Consider the following 22,896-nt stretch of genomic DNA (forward strand, 5'->3'; position numbering starts at 1 on the left):
GATTCATGCAGGTATTCAACATTATGGCAGTTTAGTTACTATCTGTGAGATGAAAACTGTTGCAACAGTGTTCAACTCAGAGCAAAGTGCATGGAAACTACTTTAAAACTATTCCTAAGAGAAATAGTTTGATTTCTAGCTTATCACCAGTGTTGGGAAAAGTTACTTTTAAAAGTATTGCGTTACTTCCTAAAAACGTAACTAATTACGTTACTTGGTTACAGTACTTTTAATGCGTTACATTACTTTTGCGTTACTTTTAATATCTGGACAAGGCTTGCTTGTTTGTTTTTAATATAAAAAGTTATATTTTTAGCAAATGTATAGGCCCTTTCACACCAAAGTAAAATGAATAAGTCTCAGGCTGAAGGAAGAGTAAATTCACGTCTGTATAGTAGAACGCAGGAGAAGAAAGTTCAACACTCTTCAGCAATAAAAAAAAAAAAAAAACAAAGAAGCACAAATGTTGGTTTATCTAAAGTATTTTTCTTATTAGTATAGTGAACTAGACATTGGTTAATAAAATAAAATATAAAGACATAAAGGACATTTTTGTTATTTACCATTTAATTATTGCAGGTTTGCATGATATTCTGAGTTTGCATTTCACTGTTTTAATTCATTTTGGTGAAGACTGAATCTGTTTTGTGCAAGTGAGATGAGTAAATGCATGTTGCTTTACCCCCAACGCTGCTTATGACCAGATGTCATTGGGATGATTAAGTTGAACCACTGTGAAAATGTATACAAGACAGTGTGTTGCTGTAGTTCACTGCAGACTTATGGTGAAATCTATTAATAATCCTTAGGCTAGTGTATGGAGTCATGTAAGGGAGTCATGCTTTTCACAACACATAAGCAGCTTTACAGATTGAATCTATTTTTAAATATATATATATATATCAGTCAGTTCAAGATTTTTAGCTATTAGCGTATGATTATTTTATTCAAATAAAAAAAGACATCCATAACAAGGTACAACACAAGATCAAACATCAAGGTAATGCTTGTATTTAGATTAAGATCTCCAAATTAGATCATAGATTTCGAAGGAAAAAAATCACTGAAGGGACTCCAGACTCCAAACAAGAGACCACTGCTAATTTAAACAGCATGAACTATTTAGAATAAAGAATAAAAGAAAAAGAAAAAAATAGATTTTTTTTCTCATCTCTTATCAGAGCTCAAAAAGATGAGCCTGCGCCTTTAAATTGTCCGGCTGTTGTCATGGTAACCTGCGGGCCCGTGTTTTTTGCGACAGACCGTGTTCCGTGCCGCAGCACATCTTTAGCAGATGAATGCAGCATAAACGCATGTGAGTATCATTTATTTATTACATATAATCTCATTTGATGTGCATATAATATGTAATATGAGAAGCGCGTGACGAGAGGCGAATGATAATATGTTCTGCGTGTTGAGCAGCTTTATATGTGGCCTTGCGTTTAAAGAATAGCCATGACATGAAATACAGGCAGATTTTTGCATGTTTATATAAAAATGTAAATTCTCCTTAAGTTCTTTAAACACTTCAACCTTCATAAAACGTATTACAATAGATTTTGGACACAGTACCATTGTTTTCTCATAAGTAACGTTACGTGCTATAAATACATGATATGATCATCAGAATGTTTTTCGTGTAACTTTAACAAAAGGGATACTGTGGAAATATCATGGTTTATGAATATGGTATTCATTCCGTATCATGGTATTACCATCTGATCCCATCGTTGTACCATGGTACTGCCATAATACCTTTTGCAAGGAATTTTGCAATGCATTCTATCAGAATGCTGTGAAATTAAACATTCTTTATAGCACATTTGCAGTATTTCTATAATTATTATTGAGTTTTTTTAATGGCTGATACTAATCCAAGTATCTGGAGAGCAGGGTGTCTGACACCTATATGATAGTACAGTTTAATGGCAGAAAGTGAGACGTTTGCAGTCAGATTGTAGAACTGACACGAAACAATGTCTGTTTATTTGCAATGTGGTTGGATCTGATGAAGGGAAACTGATGTGAAATGAGCAGGGCACACCAGATTCGGCATTGGAAAAACTGATAGACAATACAGCATTCCTGTAGCTCAAACAATGCCAAAGTCAGGTTTAATTTCCAGGGAATGCATGAACTGATCAAATGTGCAACTTGTATGCAAAGTAAGTCGCTTTGAATAAAAGCATCTGCCAAATGCATAAATGTAAGAATCAGCAACATCAAATAGAGTTAATATATCTATTAATCCTAAATTACAATTATTTACACATTGTCATCTGTCTGCATGCTTTAAGTAATACAATTTAAATTCTGCCAATTAACCAATAAGAAACATGGCAAACAGTACTTACCATACTGAAAAAGTAAGTAAATTTGTATTTGTGATCCTGAACCACAAAACCAGTCATAAGTAGCACGGATATATTTGTAGCAGTAGCCAACAATACACTGAATTGGTCAAAATTATAGATTTTTCTTTTATGCCAAAAATCATTAGGATATTAAGTAAAGATCATGTTCCGTGAAGCTATTTTATAAATGTCCTACCGTAAATATATCAAAATGTAATTTTTGATTATTAACATGCAGTGTATGTTGTTATACTTACAACCGTAAATACTCATATTAGCCAAATATCAGCTAAAGATCAGCCTGGAAGATATATTTGTCTGTAACTAATTATAGTTTTGTTTTGTTTTGTTTTTTCCCCCAGCGTTTTATTGTTATGGATATGCCCACTGGTTGAGCGTCACTGCACTTAGTCATGGAAACATCACGTTTACATCCTTCTGCATTTTAGTCAGCAGCAGGTGATGCTGTTATGCAACATGCAGCCCTGGAGTTACTGGAAGAGTCCTGTCAGTGGGCCTTCCTGAATCCAGGGGGTTTCCAAGCCCACCCATGCCTGTCATTCCCATCCCACGGAGGGTTCGCTCCTTCCATGGCCCTCACACTACCTGCATGCACTCCGCCTGTGGTCCGGCACGCACCGCCCAACTGGTACGCACCAAATACAACAACTTTGACCTGTACCTGAAGTCTCGATGGATGTATAGTTTCGTCCGATTCCTTCTATATTTTGGCTGCAGTCTTTTTACCTCCCTCCTCTGGGTGGCACTGTCTGCACTCTTCTGCCTGCAGTATATCAGCGTGCGAATTTTCCTTCGCCTTCAGTACAAGCTGTCCGTCATTCTCCTGCTGCTGGGTCACCGCCGGCTGGACTTCGGCATCATCAATGATCTGTTTATATACAGCATGCATGTTACAATGTTTCTGATCGGAGGCCTTGGATGGTGTTTCATGGTCTTTGTAGATATGTGAGATCAGACTGGCTGTATGATCACTGTTAAAAGACAAGTCGAAAGATGTGTTTTTTGAGCATGCAACTTTTACACATCATGACAGAACTGAGAACATGTGTGCAACACTTTTAAAAAGAGCTGAAATCTTTTTTCCACCCATCTCATTCCAGTGTAAGAAAAGTGTGCATGTTTGTTCTTTTTTTCTTTTTAGGTTTTATATTAATTAAATGTGTTGTATTCTAACACTGTGCATAGAGGAATATGATTTACATTTTGTTTTTAATGTCAGTAACCCAATGTTTCATACATTTTTAGATCTGCATATGCCTCGATTTAATGCTTACGTTTGCTTGAAAAGGTGGTCTTTTATCACGGTACTTCTTCCTTCCATTTTCACGCAGAAATATCCTTCACTAATGGCCTCTTTCAGCTTATATGCGGCAGTCAGACCATATTATTTGTATGGTGCCAATCAGAGCATGAGTCTGATGTCCCATGTTGCATTAGTGTGGTGTTATTGGCGCCAGCCTGGTATGAAAGTAAAGTGAGTGAGTACAATCTCCTATTGTTTGAGGATCAAACATCATATGCCTCATACTTGGCCAAGCACGCTCTTTTGTTCTGAAACTGAACGGACACCAGTGACATTTCAGACAAGCCATTGTACAGCTCAACCCAGAAGGGTCAGTGCCCTGATGAACTGACACATGTACAGCTACCTGTGTCAAATGGCCGAACTCTCTTGGAGGGACACATATCTACTAGTGCAGACATGCTTCAATGGTTGTTGTGGTGTAGCACAGTTCAATAACATCTCAGGAACAGCATTAAAACACTATGAATAAAAATGGTGTAAATCTCATCTGTGTGTGCAATTATTATTTCTGTGTATAATAAATGTGTCCCAGTCAACTGTTTCCTAATTCTGTTTCAAAGAGATGTACTAAGATATTGGTGTTTTTGACCAATATGGGTTTTTGTGGCCAATATATTTACTTTTAAAAAAAATGGCAAATTTTTTAATATTGGCTTTCAAATCCACAAAAAAAAACCCTGTGCTGATATATGACCATAACACAATCTTAGAAATTAATTAATTAGGATTGTCTCAAAGGCCCTCTTATCAGGATTTATCATTACCATTTCAAAAACATTACTTCAGAATTAGCAATGGATTAGGTCAGTGTTTTTCAAATCTTGCACTGGAGGGCCAATGCATTGCAGAGTTTAGCTCCAGCCCTGATCAAACTCACCTACCTCTGATTTTCTAATGGTCCTGAAGACATTAGACTCATTCGAGATGCATCAGCACTAAGCAGAATGATCGGCGTATGACATCAAAGTATTGCAAGAGCAATTCTAAAGCATAAAGAGTCGTCTGCTCCAATGGCTCTCACGGTACTTTGATGTCATACGCCCATCATTCTGCGCAGCGCCGATGCATCTCGAATGAGCCTATTGATTAGCCTGCTCAGGTGAGATTGATTAGGGTTAGAGCTAAACTGCAAGAAAAATGGACCTCATGGTCCAGATTTGAGGATTCCTGGATGTTTCTGAGATGTTCCTAGAGAAGGAATGCCTAAACTTGGTCTTGGAGGGCTGGTGTCCTGCAGAGTTTAGTTCCAACCCCAATTAGACACACCTGAACCAGCTAATAAAGCTCTAACTAGGCATTCTAGAAATGTTCTGGCAGGTGTGTTGAGGCAAGTTGAATCTAAACTCTGCAGGACACCGGCCCTCCAGGACCGAGTTTAGGCATCCCTGCCTTAGAGCATAGGTCTTCAACCCTGCTCCTGGGGACCCACTGTCCTGCAGAGCTTGGCTCCAACCCTAATCAAACACACCTGAACCAGCTAATCAAGGTCTTCAAGATCACTTGAAAAGTCACAGGCAAGGTGTGCTGAAGCAGGTTAGAAATAAACTTTGCAGGACAGTTGGGTCTCCAGGAGCAGGGTTGAAGACTTATGCACTAGAGCAGGGGTGCCCAAACTTGGTCCTGGAGGGCTGGTGTCCTGCAGAGTGTAGCTCCAACCCTAATTAGACACACCTAAACCAGCTAATCAAGATATTACTAGGCATGCTAGAAAGTTGGAGCTGAACTCTGCAGGATACTGGCCCTCCAGGACCAAGTCTGAACACCCCTGTCCTAGAGTAAGGTTTGTGAATAGATCAATGTATTTGAACAAATTGTTTTGGTTAATGATTCAGTGACTTGCTCGTTAAGACTTTCAGTTGCTGTCTTCTACTGTTGTAACAATCTTTTGAAAGTAAAACTGAAAAATCTCACTAATGCACAGTCTGACAGTCTGTCTGGAAAAGGCAAACAAGACAAGCGAAGTGATACAAATAGTGAAAAGTCTTTGTGCTGTTGGTGTCTTATTCAAGGACTGAAAGAAACTGCTGTTTAAAAATAAATTTTATATAATTATATATAAATATATAAATTATATAGAAATCTGTCTGGCCAATATATCAGTGTGCACCGGAAAGGTACCTGTGACAAAGCCAGTCCAAAGGGTTCAGGGAAAGAAGGAGGCAGGGTCCAAGAGTGGCCATCAACTCTTTTCAACTTTTCAGCATCAACTCAAACCACTTGTTTCTCAGCACTCCAAAACACAGTCCAGCACAGCCCAGTACACAAAACTCTCATCGCAGCTTCTCTCTCCCTGCAACCATAGATCACAGGTTTTTTTAACCCATCTCTCCACTCACTGCAAAATGATAACACCTGTTAGACCAAGTTCTGGAGGCATTTCCCTTACCCATGTCTCCCAAGTTCACTTTCCATCTGCAGAGCATGTTAAACCACACCCCTTGCCACTGTGTCTTTGGCTCGATCAGCGTTTCATCAACAAGGTCATTCCAGTGACAGCTGATGAGCTTTCCACTTCCTCATGAAGTTCACATGGTAGACAAGTCTGTTTCTCTTTACCTTTGCATCTGAATGTACACCTCATAGGTGCCAGGTCCCATCTTGGGGTGACGGTGGAAAATCCTTACCACTTAGCAATGAGGCTTGATGATAAAGGAAGGTAGTAGACAGACCTCGCCACTCAGTCTATCATTTCCAGTTCATAGTGCATGGTGCGTCCCTTTACTGGTTGTGATGAGAATGAGTTTGGTAACCATAGAGCAGCACAAACGAGAAGTACTGGACATTGCTGCAATAAGGTAAGGGACCCACTGTCCTGCAAAGTTTATTTCCAACCTGCTTCAGCACACCTGGCCTGTGACTTTTCAAATGATCTTGAAGACCTTGATTAGCTGGTTCAGTTGTGTTTGATTAGCGTTGGAGCTAAGCTCTGCAGGACAGTGGGTCCCCAGGAGCAGGGTTAAAGGCCTATGCTCTAAGGCAGGGATGCCTAAACTCGGTCCTGGAGGGCCGGTGTCCTGGAGCAGGGTTGAGCAGGGTTGCTCCCAAGAGCAGGGTTGAAGACCTTTGAGGTAAGGCAAGAACCGCAATACCTTAATTGCCAGAGCAAGCATGAACTGATTCTCCTGTTTCTTCTGATGCCCTAAAAGAATTGAACAAGGAATACTGCAAACCAAGTGGCATACTCAAGGTTGACATTGTCAGGGGAGCACTGAGGACCCAAGAGCAGAGTCAGTTGAATAACTCTTTACTGAAAATAACAAGACAAAAGAAACAAACTTACAGACCACTGAGGACCAGGCAAGGTTCAGCGCCAGGTAAGCAGTCTTAGAAGAGCAGACAGGTAAGCAAGAAAAAAACAGGGTTTTTTTAGAGAGAAAGTTGGGGCCAGGTAGAAGATCAGGGTTGACAGTTGGACAGTTAAAGTACTAATTGGCAAGAAGACTTCTGACAAGGCATGGCAGGCCTGGGCAGAAAAGTAGCGGCAAACTTGCATTAGGACAGGGCAAGACAGGGTAAGATGAGGCTAGGCACAGCTTCAGGCAAGTTAAGCCCTGACAAGAACAATTTCTAGAACTAGGTGTGTAAAAAAGATGCTCAACGCTCGGCACACTCCTGAAGTTTTTTAAAACGCAGCGCTCCCATTGAGAACAATTGAAAAAACACACCAGCCTCGGGGAAAAAACACTTTGGTGGACACACAGCCTTAGTCCATTCTTAAGTTTGTATTCCTTAATTTATCAGAGACCTGTCCGGCATCACACTGTGTGCTTTCACTGGCTCTCCTGCATCGCTGCTAGTCCAGGTAATACTTTACAATGGGGATCTCTGGCAAACTCCATGGTGTCCTTCACTAGTTTGGGGTATCTATAACACCATCACAACAGATGATGGCTCTCAGGTAATTACATCACACTTCACTGCTTTCTTCCCTGATGAAAAAATGCATATGCTGGTTAGGTATGTTTTGAAGCATAGTAGCTGGTTTGAGCTGGTTTAAGCTTGTCCTTAGTTAGTCATAAGATAGTTTGAGCTGGTCCTGAGCAACCAAATCCTGTCCTCGACCAGCTTATAACCAGCTCCGGACCAATTTAAACCAGCTCATGACCAACTAAGACCAGTGTTAACCAGCTCAAACCAACAGCTAGTAACATGCATCAAAATATCCACACATCTTTGTAACGCAGTGGAGCTCCCAAATTGTATCATACATACATTTAATATACTATAACATACTGTTAGCATCAAAGTTTTGCAATTGGGGAAAGTATAGATGGTGCATTATTTCATAACACTTTGAGGTTCAGTCAAATATTTCCGCGATGTCAAGTGAAGCTGAAAACTTAGGAAGCACTTCAAGAGTGTCAGATCTGTAGAAGTAGAAGTTTCAAAAATGTCTAGTTCATCGCAATTACTTGATATTTATTTTTGTTTGTGACTACAGTGCTACAGTTGTTTTTGTGGCATGAGTAGGCGCTGGAAATGACATGTACTTCGTAAAGCGGTCATGAATGCTGGCAATGACAACATTTTCACATGTCCTTCATGACCCCAGGGGATGCATGTGTTGCATGACTCCGCACAATAGTGGCCTCTGGAATGTTGTTTATTCTGTCACCCCCCTACCATTCTTATTTATTGTGTTACAGACCACTGACAAAAGAGTACATGATTAAAATAAACATCATAATTACTTTTTTTTCAGCTCATTTGGAAAAGCTTTAGCAGTGACTTTTCAGAAACTTTTCTGGAATTTAGTGAAAGGGGATTTAAGGTCCAGTCACACTCAACTTTAACCAGTGAAACTATTTTAGATCCCACAACAATAATACACAACAGAACAAGATGTTACACTAGGGCAGGTTTTCTCAACTCTGGCCCTCAAAGTCCACTTTCAAGGGTATGAGAAGGTCATGGCTTTGTGGGTCTTTCTGTGATCTGTCTCCATACACCAAAATGCAATTCAGAGTATCCAGCCTACTTGGAGATCCTAGGTGAGGCCCTAGAAGGGGTACCAACAGGGGAGTCCATAAAACTGCTGGGAATTCAACGCCCATGTTGCTGATGACATAGAAACCTAGAGGGGAGTGACTGGGTGGAATGGCCTGTCTGATATGAACCAGAGCAGTGTTCTGTTAATGGACATTTATGCTGTTCATGGACTGGCCTCGTTGGAAACTATTTTCAAATGGCAAGAGGCTGCCAGACAGGCCTGGCAAACCCAAACAGATTGTGAGGGTAAGATGGGAATGTTTGATGGAGGCTACTGTCTAGAAGATCTTTAAGGCCCACCTATGGTGGAGTTATTCCCTCATTCCAAGAGAGGTATGAGTGGCCCTGTTTAAGGCCCCCATTGTAGTGGCTGGTGTCTGTCGATAAAAGCACTGCAGCAGCAGTAGTTTGCGGGAGGAGCTCGGAGAAGCCAAAGAGAGAGACAAATTTCTCATTTGCAAAAGAATGTTTACATAATAAGCACAGTGGTACTGATTAAAAAGGGTTGGATTTGTTTGCCAATTCAAAACCAATATAAAACCTTATAACCCTGAGTGTGTTCAACTAGCTTTGTTGTGCAGTATCCCTGTTTGAAACAGGGATCTATAGCTGCTATAAAAGGTATGGCTGTGACTTCTGTCACCAGTCTAATCGCTATAATTGTTCACACTGAGATGACTACCGAACTAGCCTAAGCAAGCCATACTTTGAAGTGGTATTTTTTGTGTGGTAATGACAAGCTGACTGTACCTTATCCTGCTTATTAAACAGATTATAGGTTACACATTATCCCGCTTATTACACTTTAAAAAACATGGATATGAGATATTGATTTGGGAGTAAAATATTACTTAATGCAAGAAAACAGAGACTGTGGAATGATACAAGACATAAAACTAGCAAAGCTATGTAAGCCACAAATTGGTTGTCTGGGACAACAGTCAGGGCTGCTAATGGGTTAAAGTCCCTATGAAATCAAAATTGAATTTTTTTGGCATTTATTATGAACATGTTAGCCTAAGATGTTTGCCCCAAAACAATGGAAAAAATTGCATTTACAAGATAACAGCATTCAAAACTTGGCAAACAGTCTCTAGCTTTTGCCAATATGGATCAATGATTTTGATGACATCACCCTGCACTTCAGCTTCTCGTCAAACTCGGTCCAATCAAATCCTCTCTAGAATTCAAAGTGTCCCACCCTCTACACTATAAATAGACTCTAAAGCTGCGACTGAAAGAAAGAAGAATAATTGCTATCCGTATAACTGTCCACTCATCATGGAAACCTGGTTTTCGACATACAGTAGCTGTGTTCTGTCTCTCTGGGACTTTTCACATCCTAGGGTTATTGTTGTTCTATAACCCACTTTTAAAGGTGCAGTGTATAAATTTTAGCAGCATCTAGCGGTGAGGTTGCGAATTGCACATAGAGAAGCTACGGTGGCCGACACAGGACAAAGATGTCGTTGTCTGAGACAACAAAGAGTAGCCAGTGGTAAATTAAAGCAATGAGCCCAAAGAAGGTTTACAGTGAATTTGTAACAGCTAAGGGGCGTTGGTAGGCATGACGTGAAGCGTGCAAAATAGTGATTTCCATGTAAGGGGACCTGCAGTGTACGTAGATAGGCCTTTTTACCTTGGGTTATGAAACCCTGCTCTGGAGTTAGCGCTACTTGTGAAACGGCAAGATGCTTAGCAACAGACACCTTATTGTGTGCCACACATTCAGATGCTTTGAACAGTCATCACGAAAACACAGCGCTTGTTGTTTCGAAGTTTGAGGGGAAAATGTCAAATGGTGATGGAAAATTGTATTTTACCCTTATATTCTACTCCCTGCTGAAACAAAAAAAAAACAACAGAACCATCACAGAAAATTCTAATGGTTTCCACTACAAATACCATTACAAACATTACAAACCATCAACTTTTAACCATTAAAACCATTAAAAAATGGTTTTCTGTAGTGTGTTTTGGGACATATTCCATTAAGATTTATTGGTTTTAACAAGCCACCAATAGAAGGTGACCAATTGCCACCAGCAGGATCCATTAGAGTTTCTATTCAAACCAATGCAAGTCCCATTATGACCAATAAAACCATTACAAATTTAACCATTACAAATTTTGTAATGGTCTCTATTGTTTTTTTCATTAGGGCTGTAAAGTCTATGAAGGAAAACTTAATAGTACAGTCTGCAATAACATGAGAATGTTCCACGCTAAAGCCTTTAGCACTAGGCTGCATGCTGCGTTTATCCAGTCAATAACACTGACACTTTAAATATGCAAGAATGTTAAAAACATAAGTTTGTGATTGTGAATACCCTGGATTCATTGCTACCCCCTGGTCATTTATGAGCAGAGTAAAACATGAAGCAAATAACCGAGGATTCCATTTACCCAGGGTTTAGAATGACTCAGGGTTAACTATTTCAAGTGTGAAAAGACTTTCTGTGTTGTTCTGAATATTTCATGTAAATTTATTTTGATATTAGTAAAGTGGCCTTAATAAACTGAGATAAGTACAGTCAGACTGTCATTTTCGCTGAAAAAAATCCTGTAAGGTGAGCTGCTGCTTCAGTGATTAATCACCCAGTCTGAGATTATTTTGCACCACCTGACCGCCTGTACATTGTCCTTCTTATACAGAAAGTACTTTAACACAGCAAAGTTTGAGGAATAAATGTTTAAACGGCTTGCCATAGTTGTTCATTAGATATGAACTGTACGGGACGGTCCGACTGTGTCTTTAAAAAGTCCTGAAAGCGTTCGAGAATGATGTCAGACTGAACGCGAAATCACTTCCTGAACTGAGAGAGAGAGAGAGAGAGAGAGAGAGAGAAAGAAAGAGAGAGAGAGAGACTCAGACAGAGGCAGATGGGGAGAGCGCTGGCGTTGTAGGGAGAGAGCAGTGGAGGTGAGGAGGGTCGGGCTGAACACGGACCCCGCTGGAAACTTCACATCCACAGAAATACGCCGCTACAGAGCGTCGCGCTCTTATATGGAGGAGAGACTCGCCGGGTAAATATATGACACGCAGCGTGTTTGAGTCTTGATGGCAGGACTGCATGACGCATATGGGGCCATATTTTATTTCCTACTTCATATATTTCTATGATTCAGTCACACTGATGGAGATCAGATTTCAGTGCGGTGGCTAGTGTCATAGACTCAGAACTGAAACTTGTGTTTGTTTTGGGATCTCGTTAACATTAATGTCTCAAATTCAACACATTTGTTTTGACTAATGAAAGTTGTTTAAAAAAAATAAAAGTGTGGCAGTGAAGGAATGCAGGTGGATTCGGTGGAATGTGTTTTTGCGAGCAGAATGTGAGAACGTGTGTGCGCCTGCGTTTCAGTTTATTGTTGCTTTAATGCAGAATGAAGATGATGATGGTCACTGCAGATCATCATAAACACTGTTACAACTCACTTTACTTTTGCAAAACTGCCTAAGGCCTGTCAAGTACTGGTTTTGGGACATGCCACCATGGTACTACCAACATTGGTACCATGGTATGTCATTGTTTATCTAAAATTGCTAGCATCATATTACATGTTTATGGGCTGTGATATACTTGAAGAACTTTGGAGTACTTGAACAGTGAAAACAAATATATAGAAAGAGCACTATTTTTTTTTTCTCACACAGTCACACAGCTGTAAATTACAGTTTATTTTATTTGCTTTATACTGTGACAGCATATGCTGATGATCTCCAGTTGCAACTTTTTATTTATAAATGAAGTTCATTGTAGCATGAATCCTCAGCATTGAAACCGGATGTCATTTTTAACTCTGGAAACCACATGAACAGAGACACAGCCTCACATTCAATGAGATAAACCAACTAACGGTTTGAGATGGATTGATACAGTGAGTTCGATCTGCAGTTCACAGTGTGTTCAGACAGGTCTGGGGCTGAATCTTTAGTTTCAATAGAGTGAGTGTTTGTTGCTTTAAGATTATTCAGACGATGACTAAATTGGAGAAAGGAAGTTTGGTCAGAGGAGAGAGTGTATAGCCACATGGAGTGTGTGTGTGTGTGTGACTGTTGCGTGCTGCTGTCTGGTTTCCAAGACATGTGACTGTGCACAATGCCTCCTTTCCTATGCAACTAACATGTGCTCCATGGCATTTCCTGCATAAGATCTCACTGTCTCCATCTAGATGATATCTAAGAAATATTTTAAGTGTGCACAGTAAGTCATTTTAACAGAATAGTGTCATATCCGTTATTGAAAGAAAGCCTTGCTGCCTTACCAAATGTCTGCTTTTCTGGGTTCCTCCTCAGGACGAGCGTGTGAAGAGATTGTGAGGTAGTTTTTGGACTATGGTGGCGTATTTCCAGGCCCATAGAGCCACAGGGCTTCTTTTCACAGCTACACACTGCTGTAAAATCCACACCAGCTGTTACTGCAAATGTGCTGAATATGAATACATCACCATTTCGATGCACATATGGGTTTTTCGGTGGCTGAATCTTAAATACGTGCTTACAGCCTTGCAAACAGTAATTTTTAGTTACTAACTCAAAACATTGAAATGTTTGTTAGTTGCAGGCCTACATGGCATTGACAGCTTTGGTTTGTAAATATCTCTTGAGTATCAAAGCTTTTTTCTGTACTGACAAAACAAATTGTGGTCACACATCCTTGCTGGGAGTGAACCTGTATTTAATATGTGACCCTGGTCTTAAGGGTCAGTTTTTTGAAATTGAGATTTATGCATCATCTGAAAGCTGAATAAATAAGCTCCCCATTGATTTATGGTTTGTTAGGATAGGACAATATTTGGTCAAGATACAACTATTTGAAAATCTGGAATCTGAGGGTGCAAAAAAATCTAAATATTGAGGAAATCACCTTTGCAATAATATTACTAATCAAAAATTAAGTTTTGATATATTGATATGAAAATATTTTCATGGAACATGATCTTTACGTAATATCCTAATGATTTTTGGCATGAAAGATAAATCTGTAATTTTGACCCATACATTGTATATTTGGCTATTGCTACAAATAAACCGTGCTACTCAAGACTGGTTTTGTGGTCCAGGGTCACATATTGTGTTGTCTTCTGTAGTTTTGTTGGTGGTTTTTGTGGATGAGGGCATATCACACATCCTGTCCATGATGGCACATGTGTTATTTTAGTGTAGCTCAGATACTATTATAGTTTTGTTTCATATTTTGAATTTGTTTTTATTTTTATATATTTATTATTTTTGTTTGTATTTTAATTTTAGTTAAAGTTTTAGAAACTTTGTGTGTTACTGTTTATTTTTCAATAAATCTAGTTTTAGTTATTTTGGTGCATCAAGTTAAAGTAAAAAAAAATAAAAGTCTTTTATATATTTTTAGATTATTTTAGCTTATTTTAAGTAGTGTAAATGATTATTTTGTGCTTTTCATTTTAGTTGTCTGAAAAACTTCTATGAACAGAAAAATGAATTTTACTCTTAAAGTTTGACTTTGACACATAGCCTTTGAGATCAACAACTGAAGACAGTTTTTTTTATTTTGCCGTCCTCTTCTTGCATGGCTGAATGGTTGGTTGCATTTTAAGATTTGCGTTTAGTATAGCTTTTTCTGCCTGTCCGTCATTGTTGGGTCACGACCCTTCACGCACTGCTGTGATGTATTTCATAAATGAATTTTTATGATTATGAATGCAATAAACCATTTTGCGGTTATAAAATTTGCTGCCAGTAAACGGGCTCATCAGCCGGTTTGACTGTGTTCTGAGGCAGTTTCGTCATCCGTGCGTCGTGCGCTCTCACACAATATACAAGGCCGTGTTTCTAGGGCTCAATGCATGCCTGTAAGAGCGCTGTCTTTGGTTTGGCCAGCTGCCACGTCCCTGATGACGCGCAGCAGCTGTATTTTTGCACTGTGTCCTGAGTTGCCTTCCCGAGGCCTCGCTCTACCAAACATTCCACATGGGGCTGAAGGGCCAGCCGGGGTTTGTTGGGTTTGCCTGACGTGCTCTCTGGGCCGAACCCTGATGGGCCCCTTTGCTGAGAGCCTTATCTGAATACAATGAGCTTGCTCTGTACATCAGTAATTAGATCTCGGGCCCAGAGACTCTTGAGACGTGCTGTGATGAATCTCTCCTTCTGTATGGGTGCGCTTTACACCATTGGTCACATGCGCATCACAGACCTTTTGTTTGTTGACAGCAGACTTAAAATCTTAAAGAGTATTTTACACGGATTCACTGCAGAGCAATAAAGGCGTTCTGGCGATACCATGTGCCGTTTGTGGTAGAGAATATCAGGACTTTTGTATTTATTTATCGTTAGCTTGCTGCTAAATGAGTGGGTGGTGCTCCACAAATATGGCTTTTTTAAACTATTATTATATTCTTAATTATTCCTTACACTATTATTGTTACCCTATTTTTCCCAATCCTATGCAAAACTTGTTTCAACCCTGTCACAGTATGATTGGAATGTACTTAATAACTAAAACTTAAAAAACTGCATAGCCGACGTTTTAAGCGCTAACTAATAAAAAGGACAAAATTTTTAAACTAAAATTAAAACAAATTCAAATCATTAAATGAAACTATAATTTTATTTCATTAAATTTTTTTTTTTTAATAACCCCTGACAAAAATGTTTTCTACCAACCGTGTTCTTTTCAAAATGTTTCTGGGTTTAAGATCGATGCAAAAACGAACCGCAGCTCTCAAATATCATTGCGCCACACTGCATTATTTACAGTCAGTTTTCTTGTGCTTTGTGCCAAGGACAATATTTTTTCTGTATAAAAAACTAAATGTGTTTTTCCCGTAACAGAGTTGAACTGTTAAGCTTGATGAGGCCAATAGCAGTGAAATCCTGATGAAAGCCCAAAAAAAAGCCATTTCTCTTTCAAAGCATGTTTTGTTCCAGCCCTGTTACATTCAGAGTGTTTCGGGGTTGAATGTTACAGGGTTGAAGATCAGCGCTGAAGCAGTTTATATAGGACATTTCATAGGGAGTTCTTAGACTCGAGGGTTAGGGTTCGTCTCTCATGTAGCCCATGTTGTTTACAGTGACTAAACTCCCACTTGGCATATATTTATAGTAACTATGCACCTGTCGCTGTTTCTGTGATGCCAGTGAGGTGCTGGTGAATATGCTGGACTTCAGATCACGTCTGCATTTAGATCTCCTATCAAATCGAATCAAATGCGCTTGCTTCATGTAGTCATTGTGTGAACCTGTTCAGTAAGATATTGGAATGAAATGTGGGTGGAATGACCTTTTTTGTCAGCGTGTTGTGTAAACAGTGTCATATCGGTGTATTCATGGAAAACTGTTCATGCTTAATTGTATTTCTGTGTACTTTCGTAAGAGGGAAAATATGGGATGAAAGAGATGCAGAGACGGTGCGGCGATAAAAAAGCAATAAGCGCTCTTTTATGGACATATTAAACCAACAATATGCAATGAACGTTGCACGCGGACTCTGAATGTATGATTTACTGTCAAACTCGTGCTGGAGGTTTGATAGTTTGTTAAATTGAACAGCCTTTTCTGTCTCTCCCTCCCCCTCTGTGTCTTTGTGATTTCTGGTAAGTGACATGGCTGGCCTTTGGCATAATGCCTGGCATGATCACATGGTATGGATGTCACGCCAGTTTATATGTGTGTGTGTGTGTGAGCGAGAGAGAGAGTCAGTCTGTGAATAATTCCACATGAATGACTGTGTGTATATTGTATAATTCCAGCAGGGCAGAGCTCACTGGGACTGTAAACACTTCGATGCTCCGATGATTTTCCACTTTAGCTGTCCTGTGTCGTGTTGTTCAGCACTCTTTAAGCTGCTTTTATCAGGTCTAATGGCCGCCTGGGTCTTGCTCACAGGTATCTTGCCAAGTATGTGTTTCTGTGTTTGATAAGCATGTTAAAACATGCACATGCGGTGCAGGTAGAGCGCCAGTCGCCTCACCAAGCATGCAAATGATTGTTCTCGTTAATTTGTTTACATATGATTTCTTTCATCATAGTTGATGTGAATGAGTCTCACAGTGTAATACAAAAGTGACCTTTGTATAAGCGTTTGCTAAGCAAATTAACTAGGGCTGTTGATTTCACATGTTAATTTGTTGCTATTAATTATGGAAAAAATGGCATGCTAAAACGATTAAGGCATTTAATCCAGTGCGCCACCCAGTACGTCATCTCACATTGGTAAACATGATGCAGGTTGACGATTGCGTGATGAAGCTTATTAGAGTGCAGTTATATGAGCCTAAAATTGAATATGTGTGACCCTGGACCACAAAACCAGTTTTTTAAATTGAGATTCATACATCACCTGAATAAATAAGCTTTCCATTGATGTATGGTTTGTTAGGATAGAACAATATTTGGCCGAGATACAACTATTTGAGAATCTGGAATCTGAGGTTGTTAAAAAAATCGGAATATTGAGAAAATCGCCTTTAAAGTTGTCAAAAAATGAAGTTCTTAGCAATGCGTATTACTAATAAAAAATTAGGTTTTGATATATTTATGGTAGGAAATTTACAAAATATCTTAATGGAAGATGATCTTTACTTAATATCCTAATGATTTTTGGCATAAAAGAAAAATCAATAATTTTTTGGTTATTGCTACAAATATACCTGTGCTACTTAAGACGGGTTTTGTGGTCCAGGGTCACATATAATAATTATAATATATTTAATATAATAAATTGATAGAGCAATATTGAACTGTCATATAAAATCAATAAGTTAATATTGTGTCACAAACGCAATATTGTCAGTTTTCGCTCACTTTTACAAACGCAAATAGTTCCAATCAAAGCCCCAGCAGAAATGTTGAGCATCTCTGATCAACACACAGTGGTGATTTCTTACTGATTGAATCCACAGTTTTGAACGAATCAGTTGAGTTAATGCTTTAGTGACTCATTCGTAAACACTGTCACTTGCGTAATTTCTTAATGAATGAATTGCCGTTTGAATTGGTTATGTGAATGATTCAATGACTCACTCATTAAGACAGTGGACTTGCCACCAACTACTGTCACTATTTTAGTTTGATATTTATCATTTCATTTTTAATTTTCAGAAAAATAATTTTTCAATATTTGGTTAAAAACACATGAGCTTGTGTGTAATGAATTCTAAGCTGCATCAAAGTATTTCTTTCTAAAGCTACACTACCAGTCAGATGTTTTTGAACAGTAAGATTTTTCATGTTTTAAAGTCTCTTCTGCTCACCAAGCCTGCATTTATTTGATCCAAAGTACAGCAAAAACAGTACGATTTTGAAATATTTTACTATTTAAAATAACTGTTTTTTTTCTATATATATTTTAAAATATATTTTTTATTATTATAAAATGTATATTATATTTTTATATTATATAATAAATAAAAAGAAAATTAATAAATAGAATACTTAAGGAATAGAGAAGCTTGTGTTAGTTTTTATTTTTTAAGAAAAACTAGCAGAAAAACAAGTCTTAAAGGTTTTTTTTAAGAATAGAATTAGAATAGAGATCATTTTTCATCTTTATCATCACTTTTGATCAATTTAAAACATCCTTGCTAAATAAAAAATTATACTGACTTCAAGCTTTTGAATGGTATACTGTATGATGGTACAAAAGCTTTTTTTTTATATCAGATAAATGATGAGCTATGCTTTCTATTCATCAAAGAATCAAGAATCAAAAAATTCAGTTGTTTTAAATATAAAAGACTGAAGACTGGAGTAATAATGCTGAAAATGTAGTTTGATCACAGGAATAAATTGCATTTTAAAATATATCAAAATACAAAAACAGTTATTTGAAATAGTAAAAAATATTTCACAATATTACTGCTTTTGCTGTATTTTAGATCAAATAAATGCAGGCTTGGTGAGCAGAATAGACTTCTTTAAAAAATGAAAAATCTTACTGTTCAAAAACTTTTGACTGGTAGTGTACATTTTTTGTAATATCTATTCAATGTTTTTCTCATTTAGTGAAATAATATTTTTTTTAAATGATCTTTTGGGGAGTAGGAATATTTTTTAGATGGAAGTGATGTGTGAGGAATTTGAGATTAATTTGATTAATTAATAGGCACATCATTTAATTAATTACATTTATATTAAATTCGAATGTATATGCAATTCTATTATTAAAGACCCCAATAATGACGTAAACGTGAATGTTTTACATGTCTAAAGCATATAAACTCAATAAACTAGTCGTAATCGACAAGAGAAACCATAAAACTTTTATGTGGCCCTTTGTTCAAGTGCTTGGTTCACGCATGCGCATATCCGCAGCTCATCGGTAAAATGAACTTGTTAGTGTTCATAGTGAACACTAACAAACACTAAAATTGAGTATTTACATTATGAATGATTCCTCAGATTGTGTGTGCTGTTGAGGAGAGTCTAATACTGCTTTAGTGTTCAGACGCACCATTTGGACCATAAAACAGCTGGAAAATTCCCACAGATGCACACTGAAGGACAAACTCAAGATATGTTTTTCATGGCCCTCTTGCGTGGTGGTGGTAAGGTTTGCACAGGAAAACAACATGCATATTTTCTAACAATTAATAATCCTAAATCTCTTCACAAGAATTAAAAGTATAATGCTTTGTTTTTTTTTTACATTTTCTATATTATTATTAAGTGTTCTATGTTTTACGCCACATTCCTGTTCTCTTGTGCACACCTGTGGTGTGTGAGATCTTGTGTGCTGTGATTCAGATCTTTAGTTGAGCTCCAGCAGAATGTCTGGAAAAATCTTAGGGAACAGCCTGTTTTGTCTTCATCCGCACTGCTCCCATGATCCAGCGCAAAACCCACTGTGTCGTTCCTTAACTCGGTTCTTGTTAATGTTTTTTATGAACTGATAATGATCAATAACAAAAAGTTACATGATGGGAATTTCTAAGAACCAGCGGAAATCAGTTCACTGTCACAATCTGTTAGAGCTGAATTTGCTTAATTATTATATATGGTCACCCACAGTGTGTGGAAGTACAACTTCAGACAAACTCCTCAGTCCACATGAAACGCTGAGAATTGTGCTCGGCTGATTTTGTAGATGGTTAACCATATTTCACTTGCTCAGCCTGTGGTTTTTAGGATCTTTAGTGTTTTAGAGTTGTAGCTGCAGTTCTGTCTGTTTCCTTATTTCTGATCAAAGCAGATCCTATTATTCTCTTGCCTTGAAGGCATGATGCTTTATAATAACTTAAAGGCTGTTTCAACTGCAAGTCATTAACTGTGCATGTGAAGGACTGTACTGAAGACGACTCCATTTAAACCATTGTTTAAACAAAAATAACATGCGATTTTTAGTCTAGATTTTTAGTTTAGTAGGATCCTTCCTGGATTTAACTTTTTAGACTAGGATGTTTATATACTGGCTGGTTAGTTTTAGTGTAATGTGGTGGCTTTTGCCACTTCTTAGAGAACTCACTCTCGAAGTTTTGATGCCAGAAGATAGACTTTATTATCAGAGACAATGAAGCTGAGAAACTCTGCAGAGAATCTGTGTCTGCACACTTTTTTATACAGTTTTTTCCTTAAGGCATGTTCAATACTTTTTTTATGCACAGCCATTCTACCCCCACACAATGTACACATTTTATTTTCCTGCAGTGCTCCTTACACACAGGAAAATTCATATTACAGTAACCATGTTCATAATAGTAGATTAACTTGATTACTTTCCTGCAGGCCTTCTTACATACATGACCATGATGGTAGAATAACTTGATTACTCACATTAGATTCTCCTGCAGGCCTCTTTGCATACAGTACAAGAGACATGTGGTCATAGTAGATTACACACATGGCTGTATTCACATTGATTATACTTGATTAATCCATATTTTGATTTAAAAAATCTTCTATAAGGATGCAGCTTGAGTGGACCTTCAGACAGTTTCACCAAAACAGCAGGGTCAAATTAACTTCTCCATTTAGGGCCAATATTTGCCCCTGGGATTTATTTCATTGTTTAGATTATATACAGAAAGCGAGCAAACAACTTTACCCAGTCACTCAAGCTGTCATATACTTCAGTTCAGCACAAGCTGTGCACTCTCACAAAGACTCCTGTTATAACAACTGAAGTTGCAAAATGAATATCTGAATTGTTTAATGTGAATGCCTTAATTGGCCAGAAGTCTTGATTTCCCATTGTATTCATAAGCTCAACAGAAATGTGTGCAATTATAATACTCAAGGCTGCAAAAAACAAGACCTGGGTGGTACCACATGAGCAGATCTAAATGCAATGCAGCAACTGATGCTTTTCAGTTGCACATTTCACTTTATTCACTTTATTTATCAGAGATGGCAAAGGTACACACGTCATTCACTCAAGTAGAAGTACAGATACTCATGTTTAAAAATACTCTGGTAAAAGTAGAAGTACTGACTTTTTTTACTCAAGTTGAAAATCAAAATGAAAGTTGTGTTTTTTTTTTTTTTTTTTTTTTTTTTTTTTTTGGCTCTTAGTATGAATATGTTAGCCCTAAGGTTATCTATAAACTAGTGTGCTCCAAAACAAGCACAAAATTCGCGTTTACAAGATATAAGCATTCAAAGCTTACATTATCTCACTTCCACCAATATGAATCAACGATTTGATGACATCACGCTGCACTTCAGCTTCTCATCAAACTTTCTGTCTAATCAAATGCTCTCTAGAATCTGAAGAGTCCCGCCCCCTACACTATAAATAAACACTGAAGCTGCGGCTGAGATCAGTCGGTCACTTGTTCACAGTCTTAGTATTTTCTGTACGGTGAATGGCATGTAGTGCACAATGGAGGTGATAGGGAACTATTCAGACAGTGCAAATATGCTTTCGATTGGGACAAATGAGGTCTGGTTTTGCGATGTGGCACGTGAACCGCGGCAGTGCGCACGTTCTGCACGTTCTCAACAATTTACAAATAATGTACTCAACCCCTTGTCATCCAAGATGTTCATGTCTTTCTGTCTTCAGTCATAAGGAAATTATGGTTTTTTGAGGAAAACATTTCAGGATTTTTCTCTATATAACAAACTTCATTGGTGCCCAGATTTTGAACTTCCAAAATGTAGTTTAAATGCAGCTTCAAAGGGCTTTAAAGGATCCCAGTCGACGAAGAAGAGTCTTATCTAGTGAAACGATCTGTCATTTTTTCCGAAAAATAATTTTTTTTTATACTTTTTACGCACAAAAGCTCATGCAGCACAGGCTCTGGGATGCGCATGCGCAACAAGTGGAGTTCTCCTTAAAAAAAAAAAAAAAAAAAAGTTTGAAAACTTAGGCTGGGACTGTGCAACATAATTAAAGGTTCTCTCTTGAACTGCACCTTGACTTCCATTTTCCTTTTCAGTCTCTTCAATTTCCATGATGTCTCTTCATTTCACTTTGTGTGTGTTTATTTTTCTTCACTTCATTTTCTTGTACCTGTCACTGTTCCCATCAGGTATCTACCATTATGAACAGAACTGTATCCACCTTCTTGCAAAACAACCACCTCATTGTATTCTGTTTGCAGTAACATAACTTTATTTTAGTTCAATTTAAAGTAGCACATTATGACCATGTGTTGTTTTATCTTAAAATGACTTAGATACTATAGATTTGACAAAGCTATATTTTCTAAATGGCCTAAATGTCAAAATTAGTGCAATAATAATTGCATCATGACAGAAAAATACTAATACTGAACGTATTATTGCATTATCATGAGTCATATTTTTCTCTTTACTATTACAGTAAAAGTATTGTAACCATGTTTTTTGGTGGATTGATTACAGTTTTAATTTACAACCATATTTTTATTGCAAATTTCATGGTTAGACTATGGTTAGCGTAGCAAAACCATAGCTAATTTGTGATTACCTTAGTTTAGCTATATTAACCATGGTTTTCTTCAGGGTTGTGGTTGTCTGCCCTAGCTCCCTATAAGCATATTATAAAATGATGTTTTATAGCATTTGTTTGCTAAATTACTACTGTAACTTTATAGTAGATAATAATTATGTCCTTTAGCATACAGTATTTTGAGTGATGATAGTAATTTAGTTTAATATACAGTATTATTAATCCTCCGGCTGCTAGCAGTTTAATGCTTAATTAAGTAAACAAAGACAAAACTACAATAGCCTATTTACAAATGAAACTGACTGCACTGAACAAGTCAGTAGTTTTGCCCCTCTGATCCACCCGGGCGCTTCCAGTCCATTCTCGACTCACT

The 22,896-nt window shown here is 37.9% G+C and overlaps 2 protein-coding genes across 2 annotated transcripts in view; both read left to right on the forward strand.

Annotated features, from left to right (window-relative positions):
- Positions 1–1,228: 1,228 nt before the first annotated feature.
- LOC127164817 (transmembrane protein 250) lies at positions 1,229–4,170 on the forward strand. The gene is made up of 2 exons (XM_051108907.1): positions 1,229–1,315; positions 2,720–4,170. Exon 2 carries the CDS (start codon positions 2,908–2,910, stop codon positions 3,325–3,327), a length of 420 nt encoding a protein of 139 aa, XP_050964864.1. The 5' UTR covers positions 1,229–1,315; positions 2,720–2,907; the 3' UTR covers positions 3,328–4,170.
- A 7,350-nt stretch (positions 4,171–11,520) lies between these two features.
- The window catches only part of LOC127165364 (nucleus accumbens-associated protein 2), a 50,641-nt gene continuing 39,265 nt past the window's right edge, over positions 11,521–22,896 (forward strand). The window contains exon 1 of the mRNA XM_051109941.1: positions 11,521–11,700. The gene's annotated coding sequence lies outside the window, so the exon portion shown is untranslated. The remainder of the gene's footprint in view (positions 11,701–22,896) is intronic.

This window comes from Labeo rohita, chromosome 5 (genome assembly GCF_022985175.1).
Source record: "Labeo rohita strain BAU-BD-2019 chromosome 5, IGBB_LRoh.1.0, whole genome shotgun sequence".
Lineage (NCBI taxonomy): Eukaryota > Metazoa > Chordata > Actinopteri > Cypriniformes > Cyprinidae > Labeo > Labeo rohita.

Bases quoted from the DNA above. Each gene is read 5' to 3' on its own strand.
- LOC127164817 (XM_051108907.1), top strand. From the start codon at position 2,908: ATGCCTGTCATTCCCATCCCACGGAGGGTTCGCTCCTTCCATGGCCCT.